The sequence below is a fragment of the Ctenopharyngodon idella genome, chromosome 22 (genome assembly GCF_019924925.1).
Source record: "Ctenopharyngodon idella isolate HZGC_01 chromosome 22, HZGC01, whole genome shotgun sequence".
NCBI lineage: Eukaryota > Metazoa > Chordata > Actinopteri > Cypriniformes > Xenocyprididae > Ctenopharyngodon > Ctenopharyngodon idella.
The window spans coordinates 13,798,983-13,819,681 of NC_067241.1; the positions used below are offsets into that span (position 1 = coordinate 13,798,983).

The following is a 20,699-nucleotide window of genomic DNA, read 5'->3' on the forward strand; positions in this document are numbered from 1 at the left end:
TGAAGCGGGATGTGTGTTGAGTCTCTTCTAAATGTACAATCTCTGTGATCTGCCTTGAGGAGCGATGCAGCCTCCCAGTTTAGGCACCATTAACACATATCCCATTGATTTTTTTAGCACGGTATGTTTTAACACATTTTTTCATAAGTCACACATCTTGCTGTCCACAGTATATTGCACTAGTCTCAGTCAGTGTATCAATCGTCCAGCGTATCGACTTGGTTGGGCAGCAGCAGAGGCAGGTCGATCCCGGCGTGTTCTGCGTCGAGAAGGTTAACGGCGTCCGTGGCCGTCGCTGGCAGTTGAGGCGGGTCCGACACGAGGGAGGGGGGTTCGGTGGGCAGTTGCGGTTCTCCTGAGTTGCGTAGAGAAAGGGAAAGTGCCAGTGATGGTCTACGAGGGGCTTGAGATGAAGAACAGCAGGGTAGAAGCCTTGCTAAAGCCCTCTTGAAATCCCTCATGAACATTGGGTATATAATTGGGTTCATGGTGCTGTTACAGTAGCCCAGCCAGGTGATGGCATCGAAGAAGGAGGGTGGTATACACTCACACACTGCCTGAATGTACAGAATAAAAGGTCTTAGATCACAATGTGAATACACAATGTAGCTGAGACTCAATACCAGAGGTGGAAAAGGTCAAAGATGTCTAGTACATCGGAAGAGGATGTCGGGATTCCACAAATGAAGAAAGTGAGAGTAAGAGACAAAGATGGAGTGCTATTCACGCACCATATTGTGTGTGAAAGAGGGCTAGAGACAGACTTGCCCAGAAGCTCAAAATCTGAGCAAAGTGAGGGACACAGATGGGGGACGAGATTGTTGAAAACTTGAGAGCAGGATAAGAAAAAATTGCTCAATTAAATGGGAACCTTTCTCTTTGTCATATTGCAATTAATTTGCCGCTCATCCCATTTTTTTGTTGCATGCTTGTTAAGGTCAAGGTAAGGTTCGCTTTCAAAGTGAATGAGATGTTTCTTAAAGGGTTAGTTCACCCAAAAATGAAATTTCTGTCATTAATTATTCACCCTTATGTCATTCCAAACCTGTAAGACCTTCGTTAATCTTTGGAACACATATTAAGGTATTTTTGATTACATCTGTGAGCTTAGACTGCAATGTTATTACCACTTTCATGGTCTAGAAAGGTAGTAAAGACATTGTTAATATAGTCCATGTGACTACAGTGGTTCAACCTTAATGTTATGAAGCCACGAGAATACATTTTGTGTGCAAAAACAAAATAAAAATAACTTAATTCAACAATTTCTTCCGTCATTCTCCTACGCTGTTTGTTGTAGACGCAACTTTTTCCTGTCAGAACGCTGGCTCGTTATTGGCCGACGCTCTTCACTTGAGCAGCACGACGCATACGTGTTATGCTGATGCAAAAGTGGCCAATAATGAGCCAGCGTTTTGACAAACCACTGTAGACACATGGACTATTTTAACTATGTCTTTACTACCTTTCTTGGCCTTGAAAGTGGTAATAGCCTTGCAGTCAGGTCAGAAAGCTCTCAGATTTTATTAAAATATCTTAATTTGTGTTGAAATGAATGAAGGTCTTAAGGGTTTGGAACACATGAGGGTGAGTAATTAATCACAGAAATTTCATTTTTGGTTGAACTAACCCTTTATGTGTGATTTGTGAACTGACCTGTGCCATGTTGGTAATAAAAAAGGGAAGCCAGGCACTGAAGAAGAGACCCAGGAGCACTCCCAGGGTAAGGCTGGCTTTCAGAGCTCTCTTCCTTTGCCTGTGAGCCAGTCTGCGCTCACTGTTCACCGACAACTGAGAAAAAGAGATGGAGAGAGAAAGAATAAATTCATAGAGATTTCACAGTGATCCGCCTGCCAAGAGATGGGTAGTAATGTTACCTTGGCCTGGGGTAATTATTTATGTCTCTCCCTCTCTCAGATGAAAGCTCTTGAAAGTGACAGTGCCTTACAAGGTCTTTGCTATTGTCTTGAAAAAGATCTACCCTCCCTTTTCGCCCTTCCTCATCTTCAAATGCCTTATTGCACTCCGACACCCTCATCTTGTCTCTCATTACTTTCTGTTCCAGTCCTCAAAATCAAATTTTCCTTTTCTGCTACATCTCTTTCAGCTTTCTTTTTGTGTTTGTTAGGGTACACGAAATTCTCTAGACATTCTCTACCTAATGCATTGTGTGTCAGTAATGGCACAGCCTTCGCTTGCATAAGTGGTGGGTTTGTGAATGAACAATAGTTTATAAGAGTTTGAGCATGCATACACTCCAAGTGGCTTACTTTGTCAAGAGTTCATGGCAAGTTTGAAGAAGAATTTGCACACATTCTTACACATAGGCCCTGTCTCTACCTGGTATTAAGATGCATTTTGGTTGATCGGATCACAAGTGGACAAAACTAAATACAGGTGTAAATGGGGTGTAAAACGTTTTGAGCTCGTCCACTTTCAACCAGAGGTAGTCGAAAACGTATTCGACCGGATTGCTTTCGTAGTGGAAATGCTCATGTGGTCGAATGTGTTCGAACTGCCACAAAAGACCACCTACTGACCTAATGTGTAAACATTATGGGAAGTGCGCTAGCCAGACTGGATTTAACCTTTGTCGGCTGAAGACCCAAGTTTGGTTTGAAGATGAAAAATGTACCAAGCACAATGTTCTCTCACCATTTCCGATTTCTAACACGCACTCACAGCATTCGGTGTGGTCTTGCGGTTGTCAGAGCATAAACAAAAGCTGCTGCTCTCCGTGTTTTTTCCGTCATCTCCTTTTACGTTCATATGTAAATTGCACAATCTTATTTTGTCCACTAGATCGGAAGATCTGAAAAAACCCATACATTTACCCGCCCATAGACCCTCCCCTCGAAGAAATCAGGACAGAAGTGGTTGAAAGTGGACAAAAGAGACGGATTAAAACACGCATCTTAATACCAGGTGGAAACAGGGCCCTCAATGAAGCAATACATCCATCACAGTTTGCATCTAATAACTCTTTTCTGGTACTTGCTACTTGACAAATTGAATTCCTGTCCCAGTGTTTTCTCTGACTCAGGACTTCTCACCGGAGCATGTCGTGGCTCCTGATGGCTGTAGTCGTCTCCATCATGGACGACGTGACCTGGAGACGGAGGCCGAGATGGTTCGCCGTGCGAGTGATGTGGGTAAGGAGGATGAGTAAGAGCTTCCACCTGCCGTGCCTGTCGTCTGGCCGCCAACAGGATCCGGCAGTAGGTGAAACAGATGGCTGTTGAGGGCAAGAAGAAGGTGAGAAAGGTCGCCACAAGGGCGAAGGGGAGAGTCACCCGCAGGCGGCACTGCGTGGATGGCGTCCCTGACGTGGAAAGCTGGAAGTATGAAGAAGGGTAGAATGAACTCAACTGCGAGACTGTGGCGTTGGCGGGATTGTGCTCGGAAAGGTCTTGCATGCGACCCAGGCTGTGCCAGTCCATCTTGATTGGCAGGAAGGAAGTGAGGGCTGCCAACCCCCAAGCCCCGCCCACCAACAGCAAGGCACGGGGCGGGGTCATGTGCTGTTTGTATCGCAGCGGAGAGATGATGAGGAGGTAGCGGTCCAGACTGATGACACACAAGTTGAGGATGGAAGCACTACAGCACATCACGTCGAAGCAAAGCCAGATGGGGCAGAATCCAGGCGCCAGCACCCAGGTCCCACACAGCACGTTGAGCATAGCAGGGGGCATCACAACCAGAGCCACCATCAAGTCTGACAGAAAGAGGGACACCAGGAAGCAATTGGAGGTGCAGCGCAGAGACCGATGTGCAAACACCAAGGCAATCAACAAAATGTTCCCACAAGCTGTCACCAGAATTATGAGGGACAGCATGACTGCGAGAAGCCAGGGACCGCTGCCGCTGATGCTCCAACCATCTCCAATAGGACCGCTGTCATTGAAGCTCCTGTGAACGTTCCAGGGATCTGCACCTGATGCTGCCTCTACTCGAGGGATAGGTGAGCCACTCATCATCGGAGAGTTGAATAGGACTGTGTGCGCTTCCTCAGGTCTCGATGAAGCGAACACACATCCGGCGCTTTTCAAGTGCATTGAGAGAGTGATGCTGAATGTGAAACAGTTGATCTGCGGGTCACCTCACTGAAATCTGATGCAGACCTCCTCAGGTGGCGAAAAAGATCAAGATGTCCCGTTTATAGTAATCCTTTCCATCTTTCCCTTGGCAAGGTTGGTGATTTCACTCCCTCTGTGCGCCTCAGTCACATCAGTGCAAGGATATTCAGCTGCCATCACTCCATTTGTTAATGTGAGATGAGCAAAGCAATAAAATGACACATTTCCTTGTCAACAGTCTGGCTTCTTCAATGCTTAGCACCAGTATGAGCAATTCTGTGCCTGTCAGAGTATTTCAAAGCTACGTGTCATGATGACACTCTTTGGGGGAGGGCAACTGAGAGGTGGGTTTTTAGTACAAGAGTGTGTGAGAAAGAGAGGGAGTGTTACAAGAGCAAGACTACCGTATAGATATTTTTAGATGGGTGAATTAAAAAACAAACTTATCTCGGTCCGGTTCTTCCCAGTGAGGTGGATTTCTGTTTGCTTTCTATGCATTTTTATGAGCTTGACGTTCTTTATTCAGTAATTGTGTGGCTGTAAATGAGTAAAAGGGAGCGGACGAGTGCACTAGAGTTAGCTGTGTTGGCGTCTTTGCTGTTCCTTATGCCCTCCTAATCCCTGTATCGTCCACTTCAGGGTGCCTGCAGGATCCACACTCTGCCGCTGGGCATAAAGCGTGTCCGAGTATCGCACTCTTAATGCGACTTTATGCACATTCACAGCCAATCATTATTCAGGGTTAATTGAGGCAAGCAGTTAACATCTTACGGAAGGCTTATGTAAATGTGCAAACAAAATGTTATTTTACAAGCCCATGTGTGCATGTAAACATTTTATTTTTCGGTATCTTGACTATTTGTGATAATCGGTACCTTTACAAATAATGTATATGAGAGATTATGAGTCATTGTGCATAGACTTCCAAACTCATTGTTTGGTTTGGGTTTTTCTTTTATAAAAAATATATTTTGTAGTAATCAACTGCATGCTGTAGTGCGTAAATCCGAGAATTGGAACAGAGAAAGAATCAAAGGGTTTTGAAATTAAAGTTTATTCCAAAAGAGAAGCTGAAAAGACGGTCTTCCAAAACTGTTGTGAATACCTTTGACAAATGCAAGAGATGATACATTTAATTTAATATTTGTAATTTTATAAGCATAAACATGCCTGCAACCAATTTCTGAAGCCTTACTTGTGAACAAGATCATGCATGGAAACTTATTTTGATATGTACTTTTACCTTTAGGTAAAAAGAAACAATACAAAAGAAAAAAAAAAAAGTGCAATTATTAGTAGCACGGAGGAATAAAAACATGTATGCTTGTACTTCACTGTTGGAGAACTGTCACCATGCCAACACTGCTCTGGACACACTGCAGGTTTTTTGCTTTAGGCATAATAAGTGCACTAGTTTTGCATGGTTGCCAAAAATCATCTTAGCCTGGGTCAAAAGGCAGAGGACAGTGTGGGCTGCTATCACTGGGGTTATAATAGAAGCCTATGATTTTTGGAACGCATGATATTATAGGGCCATTTTTTTTTTATAAATTAAAAAAAAAAAAAAATCACATTCATATCATCCTTAGCAAACTTCAAATCTCCTTTATAATTTTATTAAATAAACACAGACTGTCCTGTACAAGAACATGTATATTATGGAGAGAGAAAGACAACCAGTCTGACAGTGCAGTCAGGCTTCAATTAAGAAAAGCAAGGCAGATGACCGAATCCATAACTGATGCAACTCTACTGCTCCTAAAACACAAGAGAAAACAGCGGTCAGGATTTTAAACACTTCAACTGATATTCAAATGTCTTGAGCACATGCACATGATCTTATGTTAAAGCTGGCAAACAAATCAACATATATAAAAGATAGAAACTGATGCAAAGAGAACGTGTACACCAAAGAAAAGCATGCATACAAACTTTATGGATTGGTACATAAGATGACGGTGTACAGAGATCATCTACATGCATAAAAATATTCTGGCTACATAATCATATTCCAATTACACTGCCACATAATATGCCGTATTTAGAAGTTTTAATCATTTATGTTTTTAATTAATTTTAATAATAATGTCATTGTTTTTTAAAAAACATTGTAACAACTGAAAATAAGCCCTGTGTCCACATGAACATGGGTATTTTTAAAACCACAGCTTTTTTATATGCGGTTTGGCCGTTCGTCCACACGCAAACACAGTATCCGGTCACTGAAACTGAACATTTTTTGAAAACTCCTGCCAGGGTGAAGATTTTTAGAAACTCCGGTTACAGTGTTGTCGTGTAGACGGTGAAACCAGAGATTTTAGCAGAGTAATAATCCTTTTTTCCAGGCTTCTGATTGACCAGCATGGCTTTACGGTTAGGGTTATATCGCCACCTATTGGTTTGGCATGCTCTTGACCGCTTCATAGCGTGTTTTTTGTGTTTTCATGTGGACGTGATTTTTTTTTTTTAAACAAAGGAGGAAAAACACGTACCTGTGTATGTGTGGACTAGGCTATGAACATAAATTACTATATAGATGGGCAACAGTATATTTTTGTCAGGGTTATTATCGTTAAACTAAAGCCATAAAAAACATTAAGCTAGAAACATTTCTCATTTTCATTTAGTTTATGTTGAGGTATTAAAATAGCTTAATAAATCTACATATAGACATTTTTTAAAAATGTCAAAAACATACAAAACAGAAAAAAAAAAATCCAATTCAAAATATAAACAAAACAGTATATCAAAATGATAAAATAATACTGAATTATGATTCATAAAAATATTTTCATACACTCGCATTTAGGATAATTATGCGCCAAGCACAGACAGTGTGTAGCCCCTCCAGTGTTCGTGAATCGTAAGTTTTCTTATTATCAATTATTATTAATTATTCATCTGCCAGGGGAGTCTGGCAGCCCACAGAACTGTCTGTAGGAAAATGATGAAATCTGGCACACTTACAGAGGAGGTCCTGAATAGTAATCTGACCAACTTTGGGGTCTCTAGTTCTTTGCATGTTTTGACAAATGAGCCCAAGGTCTCCAATGCAAACAGATATTTTTGCCACACAGACATGAACTACAAGTTAACAGTGAGATTTGATCAACACATAGCCTCTATAAATCAAAAACACAAACCTTAGCAACGTTACTGTGCAGTACATAATGTGATCTCAAGTCATTCTGGCAGTTGGAATATGCCATGCCAAGACCTAGTCCTGTACCAAAGGCAATGGGTGACGTCCGGCCTGCAAAAATATCTTAATATTAACATGGATGAAGAGATATTCTAATAAGTCTGATATAGTATAAAATACTTACGCTTGAAGAATACAACAGAGAACACAATTCCTAGACCCAGACCGGTACCTACAAGAGAAAACCATTATATTAGCTATCTTCTACAATTACTCTTGCCTGTGGTACTGTGATGGTGTTAGATTGCAATAACATGGTCTTTTAATGAAATACCATGATTATATCATGGTACACATGGTAGAAAAACAGTCCAAAATGCTCTAAAACATAGATTTACCATTGTATCATGTCGAGAGTAACTATCCATAGTACTAGTAGTATATCACTACCATAGTAACTAGTGACATACTAAGCTCTGTCGAGATTAGTGATAGGCGGTCCTAGTAGTAATTCACCTAGCACCTTTTGAACACAGAAAACAATATTTCTCAAAGCCTAACACCCTCTCGAAACATAACGAGTTACCTACTTATACAAGATTTAATGGGTGTACCGCCCAAAACGCCGTCTAGTTAGGAAGTTCACCACGTTTTGAGTCCAATCCAATGTGTGAACGTCTTATCAATGACCCGAGTGCCCTACACGAAGCTGACCACCTGCCGTAAAGCTGATTATTAAATAAAACGAATCCTTACCGACTTTAATTGCGCAGTCTGCGAGGCAGCGATCCCACTTTTGGCCGAGCTCTTTCTCAGACATGATGACAGCAGACAGCAGTGTTAGTAGGGATGACTTTGGCTTGAAGGCTGCTCTAGTACGCTGTCATACTTTCCTTCACCGACAGTGGAGGAGTACATCCGTGCAATATGATGGCGCCACCAGCTGGACAGGCGGGAAAATAATGCAAGTTTAGTTGCCCATGTGTATAATATGACTTGATATTACGAGGAAAAATGACATATTTTAATGGAAATTCCTATTAAAGCGTTAGTGCACTCAAAAAATTAAAATTCAGTCATTAATTACTCACCCTCATGTCGTTCCAAACCCATAAGACCTTCGTTCATCTTCGGAACACAAATTAAGATTTTTTTTATTATTATTAAATCTGAAAGCTTTCCATCCCTCCATTGACAGCCTACGCAAATACCACTTTCAAGCCTCAGAAAGGTATTAAAGACATAATTAAAGTAATCCATGTGACTACAGTGGTTTAACCTCAATTTTACGAAGACACGCGAGTGCTGTTTGAACAAAAAAAAACATAATTAACCACTTTATTTACAAAATATTAATGTCTAACGCACGTTCACGAGAGCACCACGACATGAGTGTTGTGTTGACGCAAGAGTGGACGTTGTTACGTGAACGCGCGTTGGATTTTGTAAATAAAGTGGTAAATTATGTTTTTATTTATGTATTTTTTTGCCCTTATTTTGGGTGAACTAACCCTTTAATCAATATAATGAAATCAAGCCATGTTAATTATAGCTTGATAATCAGCCATTTTAATTTATATTTAAAAATAATAATACAAGAAAACTAAATAAAATGAGATTTATTTAAATAGATCCAGTCCTCCAAACTGGCTGTTTGGATACAAAAGCAAATCATATACAAAAATTATTAAATGTAATCAAATGCTTGATTTCTGTAGATTTAAAAAACTATTTAGTGATATGAACTGTCACACCATATAATGGTTTCTAGGTTTTTAGAAAACTACAAAACATTCATACATTATCAAACTTGATTATGATTCATCACATAACTATCAACCTTATGATATAATATGAAACTCGTTTAAACTTGAATATTTCTATTTTATTTTACATACTGAGTTATACAAAATAACAACTGTGGTACATATGATTGCTTTCCTGAGATGAAAATACGACAACTTACAATAAAAAGACTGGCAAATGTTGAGTGGCGGTTTTCACTGTGGAAGTGTGTTGTACATGTGACACAACGTACAAGAACATCACATCAAACTGTTTACAGATGCAATACTGCTGATACATACAACTTTATTATCGATACAACTATCTTATGCTGAGGTTAGTTAATAGGTCTGTTAATAATCTGTTTTCACATATACAGAATACTCCAAACACATTAGACAGCTGTCAATTTAATCGTGTGACCTAAGATGACCTATAAACCTGCTGAAGGTAAAGCTACGAATCAATTTAAGACAAAAATCTCATTTTATAATAAACATTTTTTGGGGAAAATGCTACTAGAAATAGAGGCAGAATTTATCTATAATGCACATTTGCAATTTGCATTGCAGCTATTAAGTGTCTATTATTAAAACTGAGCTTTCCTGAACAAAAACATCAGCATCATTAACAATAAACATCAGAAAGTGCATCATCGGGCAGCAGGAAGCTACTGTAAACCACCGCCAGGACAGTTCAGAAGAACACTAGAAAACCTAATAAAGATTTTAACATCACCCGACATACAAATATACAAACTGCCATCTAAAGTAACATTTCCTCTATTAGGACTCCTGTTTCTCAGGGGTTTTGGCCGCCGTCTCTGGTGGGTTTGTCTCCTCTCTATTCGGCCTGATGGTGCTGCTGCTGATGGACAGCAGATCCCTGAGCTCCTTGTTTTCAATCTGCATCAACACAAATATATACATTATATTAACATACACCTAATAATCAGCAACATTATTGGTTTGACTGCACTGACACTATCAGATGAAGCTAAATTACGACACTATTGTCTTCTGTAGAGCAAAATTGAACTTGTTTCATAATGAATGAACTTTACACAGTTATTGAACTGAACTGGATCAACATTGAACTGAATTGAGCTTCTTTACAGCAGAATTTGAATTAGTCTCATGTGAAGTTTTCATTGTTAATTCTGTTACTTCTCTGTTATGTGAAGCTGCTTTAAAACAATTTCTATTGTATAAAGCACTATAAAAATAAAGGTGATATACAAAAGCATCATTTATAAGTGTCTAATGTGGCAAATTCAAATAAAGCCGTTACTTCAAGCTGTGCCAGTCGCTCTTTCACAGAGCAGTAGTGCTGGTCATCCATCTGTACAGCTTGACGCATAACTTGACCCATTTCACAGATCCGCTCCAACTGGTTTTGAACCTCCTGGAAATAAAGGCTTATTTATGGTTTCATTTTGCCTGATTTTTGAACACTGAATCAGATGCATTTTAAAGTGCCTCTATTATGCTATTTTAAAGATGGCTTATTTGGATTTAAAGGTCTCAGGTTTACATGCAGGTCAAAAAGCACTTTAATTTTCTCATAATATACAATGCAGCATCATCTCTTTTCTCACTGAAACCGTTCAGTAAAAGATTCGTACAGAGCCCCGCACATGACATGCAAGAAAAAAAAAAAAGTAAATCGTGCGCACAACCTACTATGTCGTTCCCTCGATTTGCTAAACCGTGTGCACAACTTACTATTTCATTCCCTCAATTTGCTAAATCATGTGCACAACTTATTATTTGTTCCTCCGATTTGCTAAACTGCACGCACGATTTACTATTTCGTTCCCTCGATTTGCTAAATCGTGCTTATAACTTACTATTTCGTTCCCTCAATTCGGTAAATCGTGCTTATAACTTACTATTTCATTCCCTCGATTTGCTAAATCATGCACACAACTTATTTGTTCCCTCGATTTGCTAAATCTCGCGCACAACTTATTTTGTTCCCTCGATTTGTTAAATCATGCGCACAACTTATTATTTGTTCCCTCGATTTGCTAAATCTCGCGCACAACTTATTATTTGTTCCCTCGATTTGATAAATCGTGCACTTTTACTAATTCGTTCCCTTGATTTGCTAAATCACGCGCACAACTTATTTTGTTCCCTCGATTTGTTAAATCATGCGCACAACTTATTATTTGTTCCCTCGATTTGTTAAATCATGTGCACAGCTTATTATTCGTTTCCTCGATTTGCTAAATCATGTGCACAACTTACTATTTCGTTCCCTCGATTTGCTAAATCGTGCACTTTTACTATTTCATTCCCTTGATTTGCTAAATCGTGCACTTTTACTATTTCATTCCCTTGATTTGCTAAATCGTGCACTTTTACTATTTCATTCCCTTGATTTGCTAAATCGTGCACTTTTACTATTTCATTCCCTTGATTTGCTAAATCGTGCACTTTTACTATTTCATTCCCTTGATTTGCTAAATCGTGCACTTTTACTATTTCATTCCCTTGATTTGCTAAATCGTGCACTTTTACTATTTCATTCCCTTGATTTGCTAAATCGTGCGCACAACTTACTATTTCATTCCCTCGATTTGCTAAATCATGTGCACAACTTACTATTTCATTCCCTCGATTTGCTAAATCGTGCACTTTTACTATTTCATTCCCTCGATTTGCTAAATCGTGCACACAACTTACTATTTCATTCCCTCGATTTGCTAAATTGTGCGGACGTTTTACTATTTTGTTCCTACATGTCATGTGCGGGGCTCCGTAGATTTGGTCTCTCTAAACCCCGGTTTTCCAGGAGCCTACTCTGCTCTGACTGGTCAGATGGCCCAGTCTGTTGTGATTGGTTGACCTTACAGCGTGTGTCCAAAACCAAACACCCATTACCATATCTGAATCTCAGCTCTGGATCTTCCTCAGCACTTGATACACAGTGATACGAACAGTAACGATGGTGTCGGTTTTAAGTGCGAGCCTCGTGCTTTTGAAGTGCAGCAAAGTGGATTTCCTTTCACAGTACAGAAAACAGCGTCTTTTTGACATGTCTACACACAAACAAAACTCTTCCAGTCTCAGCTACAACTACAGTGTTTGAGGGTCAAAGTAGACGTTGTTCACGGGCAGCCAGTGAAGATTATAAGCTGGCATTATGCAAATTTCTTACAAACCTACGTAGGTTTGAGCAGGAAGTAAGACTGGAATTACTGACGACTCGTTTCAGCATTTCAGAATCAATACTTTCTTTTAGGAGACTAACTTTATTTGTAATGCACTTTGCAGACCTTTATTCACAAACAGCTACATTACACACCGCATGAAATGTAATATCCAAAAAAGCATAACAGAGGCACATTAAAGGAAAGACAACTTATGTAATGCAAACTAATAAGAAAGCAAAGGTTCGGCACCTTGGCATGATCATGGTGAAGGTTGAGCACAGGTTTGGTATCCAGCTCTTTCTTCTCCATCATCAGCTGAAGCATCTGTTTTCGGTATCGGCCCATGATCAGCTCTAAAGCGTACTGGTGTTCCTCCAGAGACAGCCAGAGCTCTGTGAACAGCACAAAGAGCTGAATCAACGATTCACTTTAAAAATGTATGTGAGACTCTTTGAAGAAACTCAAGCCGCCTTGCCTTTGTTCTCCTGCTGGAGATCTTTGATTTGGGTGTTCTCCTGGTTTAGCAGGACATGAGGTTTGTATCTGGACAGCTCCTGATACTCTGTGCCTTCCTCCGTGTACTAAAGACAGGAAAAACAGAACTTCATATTGGGTATTGATTCTTCCACTGATCATATAAATAATCAACAACAATAATAATTCCCTATGTGTGTGTGTGTGTGTGTGTGTATATATATATTATAATTTTTGCAATGTCTTCTACATTCAGATCTTACCCACTATAAGCCACATACTATGCAACACTGAAGGTCTCATATTGTGCAATGTACATGCAATAACGCATGCACACAACTGTAATTCGTACAGTGCATGCTTTTAGAGGTCATACATCGGCTCTGTAGTGTGGTCAGTAAGAGATTTCATATCATGCCTTGTCAGGGAGAGTGTTTCCGACCTCCTTCATGCTGTGGATCTTCTGGCTGAGGACGCTCGACTGATCGATGAGACTCTCCGCGGCCGTGTCGTGCTCCTTCAGCCGCTCCAGAAGCGTCCGCGCGTCGCCGAGCACCTTCTCCAGCGAGCACGACATCATCACCGGCTTGAGTTACTCAACAGAATGAGCGATTCACTGAAACTACACCGCTGTCCTTATTGAGCGTGATGCATAACAGTAGTAATAGAAAAATGTTGACATATATTACATATTTACTTCCTTATATCGAGCACAAAGGGCAAGTCTATTAAGATAATCGATTAAGGAAATCTGTCAACTAACAAACTAAAGGAACTTCCTGTACTAGTCAACGTCAAATATACGTCAACCCTTTTGTTTTGAACCATTTATTTTCAAAATAAAAGTTTGGGTAAAAATAAAAGTACTCAAATTAATTTTTAATTAACATATTTTTGGAGTCAGAAAAATAATCTTAATTCAAACAGAAAACAATATTATTTTTCTTAACCCATTGGCAGATTATTTTGCTTGTTTTAAGCAAAAACTCACTTAATTTTGACTTTTTTTTTTTTTTTTTCCAGAAAACAAGACAAAAATACTAAGTAAGAAAAGCATTTTTTGCAGTGATACAGCTTTAATGTACATGACGTTAATGTCACTCCTTTGTTTTAATTTTTTATTTTGTTTATTTGATCTATTTTGTTTTTCTTAGTTTTAAAATTTGTTAATGTTGCTTCTTAGTTTACTTTTCTATCTTTGGTTATTTGAGCTTGTACAACACTTTGGTCAGTCCTGTGGCTGTTTTAAATGTGTGTTATAAATAAAAGAACTGAACTGAACTGACAACAGTATAGATTTATAATATCAGATATCAGTTATCAACCATAATGCAAAAATACTTATTGTTTTAACACATTGCTAGCATGATTTAGCACATGGCTAGCATGTTTCAACACAATGCTAACATGTTTCTAGCATGTTGTTAGCATGAATTAGCAGGTTAATAGCATGTTTCAACACATTAGCTGCATTTCATTTTGAAGGCTGTGTCCTCCAGAGGTCGCATTTGAAGGCTGCATACGTCATCGAGGAGGTCTCATTTAAGAAAAGTAACCAAAGATTGCAAAGTAAGAAAGACTACACTATTTTACACCTCACAAGGAATAAGTCAATTTCATTACGGTTACTTTTCTTAAATAAGACATCCTTGATGACGTATGCAGAATATTCAAATGCGACCTCCGGAGGATGCAGCCTCCATAATGGGATGCAGCTATTGTTAACATGTTTTAACATATTGTTAGCATGTTTTAGTACATTGCTATCAAGAATTAACACATTGCTAACGTGTTTTAACACATCGTTAGCAAGTTTTAACACATTGCTAGCATGTTTTAGCATTTTGCTTGCATGATTAACGTTTCTAATGTTTTAACATGTTGCTAACATGAATTAGCACATTGCTAGCGTGAATAAGCATAATGCTAGCATGTTTTAGCTTTAGCACATCGCTAGCATGAATTAGCATGTTTTAACACATTTCTAACATGTTTTAGCACATTGCTAGCACAAATTAGCATGTTTTATTGTGTTCTTAGCATGAATCAGCATGTTGCATGTTTTTAAATTTAAAAAATAAAAATAAAAAGAAGAATATTAAATAGCACAACAGTATGTTGGCTTTCTCAAGCCAATGTAATAAACGACACACTTCACCTTTAACACTATACTTTGTTACAGTAAAAACCCCATGGTGAACTGTAATTTAGAGATGATTATTGCAAAATTATCTTAGCAATACAGATTGCATTGTTTTACAACCAGTTTAAAATAAACATTTAGCCCCTTTTCAGATGTCAGTGCAGGAGTAAGGTGTAGAAGAGCATTAGCATTGCAAAATACAAACATGTCATTTATTTAATGTTTTGCATAGATCACAGCAGATTCAATAAAAGTATTCTAATGTGTACTATTACTGTAACATCCCTTTATGGTAAGGTATCATAAAAACAAAGCAGTGATATGAGAACATGGTCTAATTTGCCATAACTCATTTCTATTACAAAGAACATAATCATAAATTTAAAACAGGTCTGTAAATTTGGTCTTATCATGGCTTCCAACAGCTGGTGCTTGTTGATAGTGTCACACAGTCACCATTATGTCACTGAGGTCCTTGCGTTTGAGGTCAGGCACTTTGGCGTCAGAAGCAGGGTAGCCAACAGGAAGCAAAATTAGAAGCTTCTCATTGGCTGGTCGCTGGAGGAGGGACCTGAGCTGTGGACCGCAGTTCAGAGGAGTGGTCGTCACGGTAACCAGCCCAACATTCTAACACAACCAAATGTAAACAAAGAGTGAACAATGGAATATTACATTTCATTCAAATTCAAAGGTCCACAAATGTTTTATAAACAAATGTTTGATGAGTCTCACCTGCAGGGCGGCCAGTAGAATCCCACAGGAAATCGACACGCTGATTTCATTGTAATAGTGAGTCTTTTTCTTGCCATTGGGCAGAACTCCATATGTCTGCTTAAACACTAGAATCAGATACGGAGCCACATCCAAATACTCCTTCACCCAGTTTGTCCTGTGAAAGAGAGGCTTACTTGTTTGTAAATGCGATCTTTAGTGTTATTTAGTGAATTCTATAGTCATATGAAATCTTGAGATAAAATTATAGTACTAGAACTAGTATGGTAGAAACTGACCACAAGGGGGCTCCAGTATCATAGCTACAGGAGTTTATTAAAACATTGTGTAATAATTATAATTATGATAAAATATATTACATATATTTATCTGTAAAAATCCCAATAATAAATCATATTTAGAATACTACACACTGTATAATAATAATAATAATAATAATAATAATATTATATTATATTACAGTGCATACTATTATAAATATTATCACTTCTATAGCATTACAACAAAAACAATAATAATAATAACTAATATTATTATTAGTATTATTATATTACAGTGTAGTATTAATTACAAATGTGAATTATTATAGTATTATAAATATTATTATTTCTAATAACTATTGTTATTATAGTACTGTGTAGTATTACAACAATAACAAAAAAGAATAATAACAATAATTCTTATAAATATTATTAAATCTCTGTGTATAGTATTACAATAATAATAACAACATATTTATTATATTACAGTGTATAGTATTATAAAATAATATTTAAATGTGATTTTTTTATAGCATTATAAATATTATTATTTTTAATAAATATTGTTATTATATTAGTGTATAGTATTACAACAATTACGATAACAATAATAATAATAATAACAACAACAACAATTCTTATAAATATTATTATTAAATCTCTGTGTATAGTATGACAATAATAATAACATATTTAATTATTATTATTATTATTATTATTATATTATAGTGTACAGGATTATAAAATAATACTTGAATGTGAATTATTATAGTATTATACATATTATTATTTTTAATAAATATTGTTATAATATTACTGTGTATAGTATTACAACAATTACGATAATAATAATAATAATAATAACAATAATTCTTATAAAAATTATTATTAAACCTCTGTTTATAGTATTACAACAATAGTAATAATAATAATAATAATAACATATGTAATTATTATTATTATATTACATGGAATCACATAAATATTATTTAAATTTGAATATCATTATAGTATTATATTAAATATATAGAAAATATTATTTCTTATATTATTAATAAATGACTGTATACTGTATATAATAACAACAACAACAACAATAATAATAATATATTTTTATTATTATTATTATTTATTGTTGTTTTATGTGACCTCTTAACTGTTTGAAACAATGTTAACCATGGTAAAAAAAAAAAAAAGGTAAACACAAGGGGGCACTAATATCATAGCTAAATGAGATTATCAACATATTATTTTATTATTATCATTATTATGTGTCTGTAATTGTTATATAAAATTATAATACAAAATAGTATAGTACAGTAATAATAAAACTATTAAACATTAAGCATAAAACTATATGTAAATAATTTATTTTTGAAGCCTCTTGTCTGTTTGAAACACACCTCAGTCTCTTCAGGTCATGGACCCACTTGTCTCCCATCCTCTGCTTGTAGTTGATCTCCTCCTCTTCCTCCACAATCTCTCTGATCTTGTGTTTGACATCAGCATCAGACACCACCACAAACGTCCAGGGCTCAGTGTGAGCTCCACTGGGTGCAGTGCCTTACACACACACACAACAGAGAGTGAATGAATGATGGAAACAAATGGTTTGTTGCTACCTCTGCCAAAACAGACAAGAAACTGGTCAAATTCAACCCATGACATCATGGCGATTACATTACCTGCAGTGCGTATGACATTGTCGATCACTTCTTTCGGTACCGGTTCTGGGCTGATGAAGCGGACAGACCGTCTCAGATTCATGAGCGAGTAAAACTTCTCCGAGCGCTCCAGCATCTCGGCAGCAGAGTACTGAGCTGGAGTGTACGGGATATAGGGCAAGTTTTCTTCCTCTGTTGTGTCAAGCCAATCATCATCATCCTCTGTGCAAAGACAAAAGATTTAGTCAACAATGTCAATAAAAAGAAACACAAATTCACATCATGGCAGTCTCATGTCTTTAATTCTCTGTCTTTTGTTTTGAAACTGTCATATATGCAATTATGAAAAATAAAATATTCGGTAACACTTTAGTTTGAGGACCAATTCTCACTATTAACTAGTTGATTATTAGTTTGAATATTACTAGCATATTGGCTGTTTATTAGTACTATAATGTCTTATTCTGCATGACCATATTCTATATCCCTTAAAGGATTAGTTCACTTCAGAAATAAAATTTCCTGATAATTTACTCACCCCAATGTCATCCAAGATGTTTATGTCTTTCTTTCTTCAGTCAAAAAGAAATGAAGGTTTTTGAGTAAAACATTCCAGGATTTTTCTCCATATAGTGGACTTCAACAGGGACCAACAGTTTGAAGGTCTAAATGTCAGTTTCAGTGCAATACGCAAGTCACGCGTGACCTTTCCAATGTGATTACGTAATGCGTGGCGCATCGCAGAGCAGTGCAATATGAGCATTTGTGGTTAAAATTATATAATTTTTTATTTTTATTACAGTATTTTATCATTACTGATCGTTTCGCTAGATAAGACCCTTATTCCTCGTCTGGGATCATGTAGAGCTCTTTGAAGCTGCACTGAAACTGCAATTTGGACCTTCAACCCGTTGAACCCCAGTGAAGTCCACTATATGGAGAAAAATCCTGGAATGTTTTCCTCAAAAACCTTCATTTCTTTTCGACTGAAGAAAGAAAGATATAAACATCTTGGATGACATGGGGGTGAGAAAATGATCAGGAAAAATTCATTCTGGAGTGAACTAATCCTTTAATCCTACCCAATACCTAAACTTAACCACTACAACAACCACTACCTTACAAATTTTCATTACTGAAGCAAAATTCATAGTTAATAGTGAATGTGTTCCCCAAACTAAAGTGTGACCACATATTGCATATAAACAGTGCACTTAATTGTGGAACAAACATTGAAGCACAAGAAACATTTTTGAAAATGGGCTGTAATCAAGGATGTTGCAACATCTTTTTTTGGACTTGAACCTTTGCATTCGGTTCCAAACTCTGTCCTAGCTCTGTCCAAACTTTGAGATCTCTTCAAAAGTTCTGCATCATTGCGCTCGACTTCCCTCTTAAAAGGCATCTTCACATAAAAGCCATGTTTGCTTTCCACTCTTGTCTCTAACCATCCAGACTGCTTCAAGTACTTCCAGTGCTACTATTACTTCTACTATCCAGTAATTAATTTTTTGTTCATTGCAGTAATCATGTGCTTTATTGTTTAAATACTGGTGTACTTTCTTATATGGTCTATTTATTTATATCCATGATGGGTTTTGCAAATGTTTGGAGGCATGGCCAGTATAATTAAATATATATACATTAATTTGAATTATAAATTGGAAAATATGTAATACACTGTATTATGATTCTGATACACTATACTAATGCTAATGTAAAAAAAAAAATCGATTTATTTGCTGCTTTATTTACTTATTTATTTAAATGTTTACATCATATATTATTATTAGTAATATTATTATAAGTATTAGTGCTTTTATAGACTGAACAATGGGTGTAAAACTAAGAGATAAGGTCAAGTTCCTCTCACTTACTACTTTATTATTACTGTAATGTAATATATTAATAGTGTGATGGGCTATACAGTACAGTACCGTTGTGTTTCCTGCTGATTTCTGTGTCGTCCTGCAGATCCTCGTCCACCCATGGTCTGGCTGTCTCACCTGAACGCTTCTGCTTTGATCTGGTCTCTCTCCTCAGGGAGTTTTTGAAGAGAAATCCGATAATCACGCACAAAACCGCCACGAAGACCGGAGTAAGAGTCGAAAACACCGCCATGGTGAACCAACGAGTGAGTCTTGAGGAATTTCACTAAAGTTCAGTGAAAGGGGAGGGACTCACTTTCTTCTGTTAATATTCAAACAGCTTCAAGGGAACACAATACCGCAGTTATCTCTAATATAAATATGCAATCTAAGTCTCGTTATAACATTCTGTTAACATCCATATAATATATCTGTACTAGTTATAATAATTATAACATTATTTAAGAGTATAATAATAAGCAATGCGTTTTTATTGTTTATATTAGGGTTAGTGACTGCCCGTTACATCGATTCGTCAGTAGGTGGCGAAAAGTGACCGTCTATAAATGAGTCATGGAATCATTTATTTAAACGATTTGATTCAGTCAGGAACGAACAACCCTGCATCCTAGTGTGCACACTATCCACCCTATCCGCCCTAAATAGTAGGCTATTGAATATTACTAATGTCACATACTATTTAGGATGGACAGTATGCACATTGAGACGCAGGCCAAGTGACGTCTTTATGAATGAATCGTTGAATCATTCACTCAAACGATTCGTTTGATTCAAACACGTTGATTCAATCAGGAACGAATCACCACCTGTCTTGAAATGATTAATACGCGCGACAGTCGATTCCGCTGTGACATCTTTTGGAAATATTTTCGTTGGCCGAACAAAGCGCGGACTATTTTAGACAGAGCTCCACGACATCCGCTGCGGAGTAGCCTGGCGTAAACGGAGAGAAGTAGCTCCGGCTACAATGTTCTTCCGCAAAAAGCATTCAGTTTTATTTACTAACCGCTACACCGTCAAAAGTTACATAGTGTACCTTTAATATAAATGTATTAATTGAACTGTTGTATAAAAGCAATATGACGCTGAGTAAATCGTGAGGTTTTTTGATATCAGCGCGGATCAGCACTCTTGTTCATTTGATACTGCTTATAGCCTATAAATATAGGCCTAGCTGTATCTAGGATAGATTAAACAAATAAGAAAATATAATATTCATTTATTTATAATGAAATATTATTGATATTACTTATGTAGCCATGGATTATTATTATTAATAGGCCTATTATTATTATTATTATTATTATTATTATTGTGTTGTTGCTGCTGCTGCTGTTATTATCTCTATGTATGTTTGAGTGTCTATCTGTGAAA

General features: G+C 37.1%; 4 protein-coding genes across 5 annotated transcripts; all 4 read right to left on the reverse strand.

Annotated features, from left to right (window-relative positions):
* Positions 1-72: 72 nt before the first annotated feature.
* Positions 73-4,968, reverse strand: htr6 (5-hydroxytryptamine (serotonin) receptor 6). Its single transcript, XM_051879509.1, has 3 exons — positions 3,054-4,968; positions 1,657-1,791; positions 73-557 (listed from the first exon to the last, which is right to left on the reverse strand). The coding sequence occupies exons 1-3, from the start codon at positions 4,053-4,055 to the stop codon at positions 198-200; spliced, it is 1,497 nt and encodes a 498-aa protein (XP_051735469.1). The 5' UTR covers positions 4,056-4,968; the 3' UTR covers positions 73-197.
* A 702-nt stretch (positions 4,969-5,670) lies between these two features.
* On the reverse strand, positions 5,671-8,160 carry micos10 (mitochondrial contact site and cristae organizing system subunit 10). The gene is made up of 4 exons (XM_051879510.1): positions 7,975-8,160; positions 7,403-7,450; positions 7,220-7,329; positions 5,671-5,834 (listed from the first exon to the last, which is right to left on the reverse strand). Exons 1-4 carry the CDS (start codon positions 8,036-8,038, stop codon positions 5,826-5,828), a joined length of 231 nt encoding a protein of 76 aa, XP_051735470.1. The 5' UTR covers positions 8,039-8,160; the 3' UTR covers positions 5,671-5,825.
* A 921-nt stretch (positions 8,161-9,081) lies between these two features.
* sike1 (suppressor of IKBKE 1) lies at positions 9,082-13,448 on the reverse strand. 2 transcript variants are annotated; one of them, XM_051879514.1, is made up of 5 exons: positions 13,080-13,448; positions 12,639-12,744; positions 12,413-12,555; positions 10,294-10,407; positions 9,082-9,908 (listed from the first exon to the last, which is right to left on the reverse strand). In XM_051879514.1, the coding sequence occupies exons 1-5, from the start codon at positions 13,215-13,217 to the stop codon at positions 9,789-9,791; spliced, it is 621 nt and encodes a 206-aa protein (XP_051735474.1). In that variant the 5' UTR covers positions 13,218-13,448; the 3' UTR covers positions 9,082-9,788. The 2 variants fall into 2 exon arrangements, with proteins under 2 accessions (XP_051735474.1, XP_051735473.1); XM_051879513.1 differs by having other exon boundaries at positions 13,056-13,447.
* A 1,516-nt stretch (positions 13,449-14,964) lies between these two features.
* iyd (iodotyrosine deiodinase) lies at positions 14,965-19,600 on the reverse strand. The gene is made up of 5 exons (XM_051879511.1): positions 19,374-19,600; positions 17,458-17,658; positions 17,176-17,335; positions 15,513-15,669; positions 14,965-15,407 (listed from the first exon to the last, which is right to left on the reverse strand). Exons 1-5 carry the CDS (start codon positions 19,555-19,557, stop codon positions 15,225-15,227), a joined length of 885 nt encoding a protein of 294 aa, XP_051735471.1. The 5' UTR covers positions 19,558-19,600; the 3' UTR covers positions 14,965-15,224.
* Between the last annotated feature and the right edge of the window lie 1,099 nt (positions 19,601-20,699).

What these genes read in the sequence shown, in the direction of transcription:
- htr6 (XM_051879509.1), bottom strand. Translation starts at nt 4,055, where the DNA reads ATGCACTTGAAAAGCGCCGGATGTGTGTTCGCTTCATCGAGACCTGAG. An exon ending in AGGAGCCACGACATGCTCCG is followed by an intron (nt 1,792 to 3,053) that starts GTGAGAAGTCCT and finishes TCTTTTTCTCAG; the next exon opens with TTGTCGGTGAACAGTGAGCG. An exon ending in TTATTACCAACATGGCACAG is followed by an intron (nt 558 to 1,656) that starts GTCAGTTCACAA and finishes CTGTACATTCAG; the next exon opens with GCAGTGTGTGAGTGTATACC.
- micos10 (XM_051879510.1), bottom strand. Translation starts at nt 8,038, where the DNA reads ATGTCTGAGAAAGAGCTCGGCCAAAAGTGGGATCGCTGCCTCGCAGAC. An exon ending in AGACTGCGCAATTAAAGTCG is followed by an intron (nt 7,451 to 7,974) that starts GTAAGGATTCGT and finishes TTTCTCTTGTAG; the next exon opens with GTACCGGTCTGGGTCTAGGA. An exon ending in CTCTGTTGTATTCTTCAAGC is followed by an intron (nt 7,330 to 7,402) that starts GTAAGTATTTTA and finishes ATATTTTTGCAG; the next exon opens with GCCGGACGTCACCCATTGCC.
- sike1 (XM_051879513.1), bottom strand. Translation starts at nt 13,217, where the DNA reads ATGATGTCGTGCTCGCTGGAGAAGGTGCTCGGCGACGCGCGGACGCTT. An exon ending in GAAACACTCTCCCTGACAAG is followed by an intron (nt 12,745 to 13,055) that starts GCATGATATGAA and finishes TCCTGTCTTTAG; the next exon opens with TACACGGAGGAAGGCACAGA. An exon ending in TCTCCAGCAGGAGAACAAAG is followed by an intron (nt 12,556 to 12,638) that starts GCAAGGCGGCTT and finishes TGCTGTTCACAG; the next exon opens with AGCTCTGGCTGTCTCTGGAG.
- iyd (XM_051879511.1), bottom strand. Translation starts at nt 19,557, where the DNA reads ATGGCGGTGTTTTCGACTCTTACTCCGGTCTTCGTGGCGGTTTTGTGC. An exon ending in AATCAGCAGGAAACACAACG is followed by an intron (nt 17,659 to 19,373) that starts GTACTGTACTGT and finishes GTCTTTGCACAG; the next exon opens with AGGATGATGATGATTGGCTT. An exon ending in CAATGTCATACGCACTGCAG is followed by an intron (nt 17,336 to 17,457) that starts GTAATGTAATCG and finishes TGTGTGTGTAAG; the next exon opens with GCACTGCACCCAGTGGAGCT.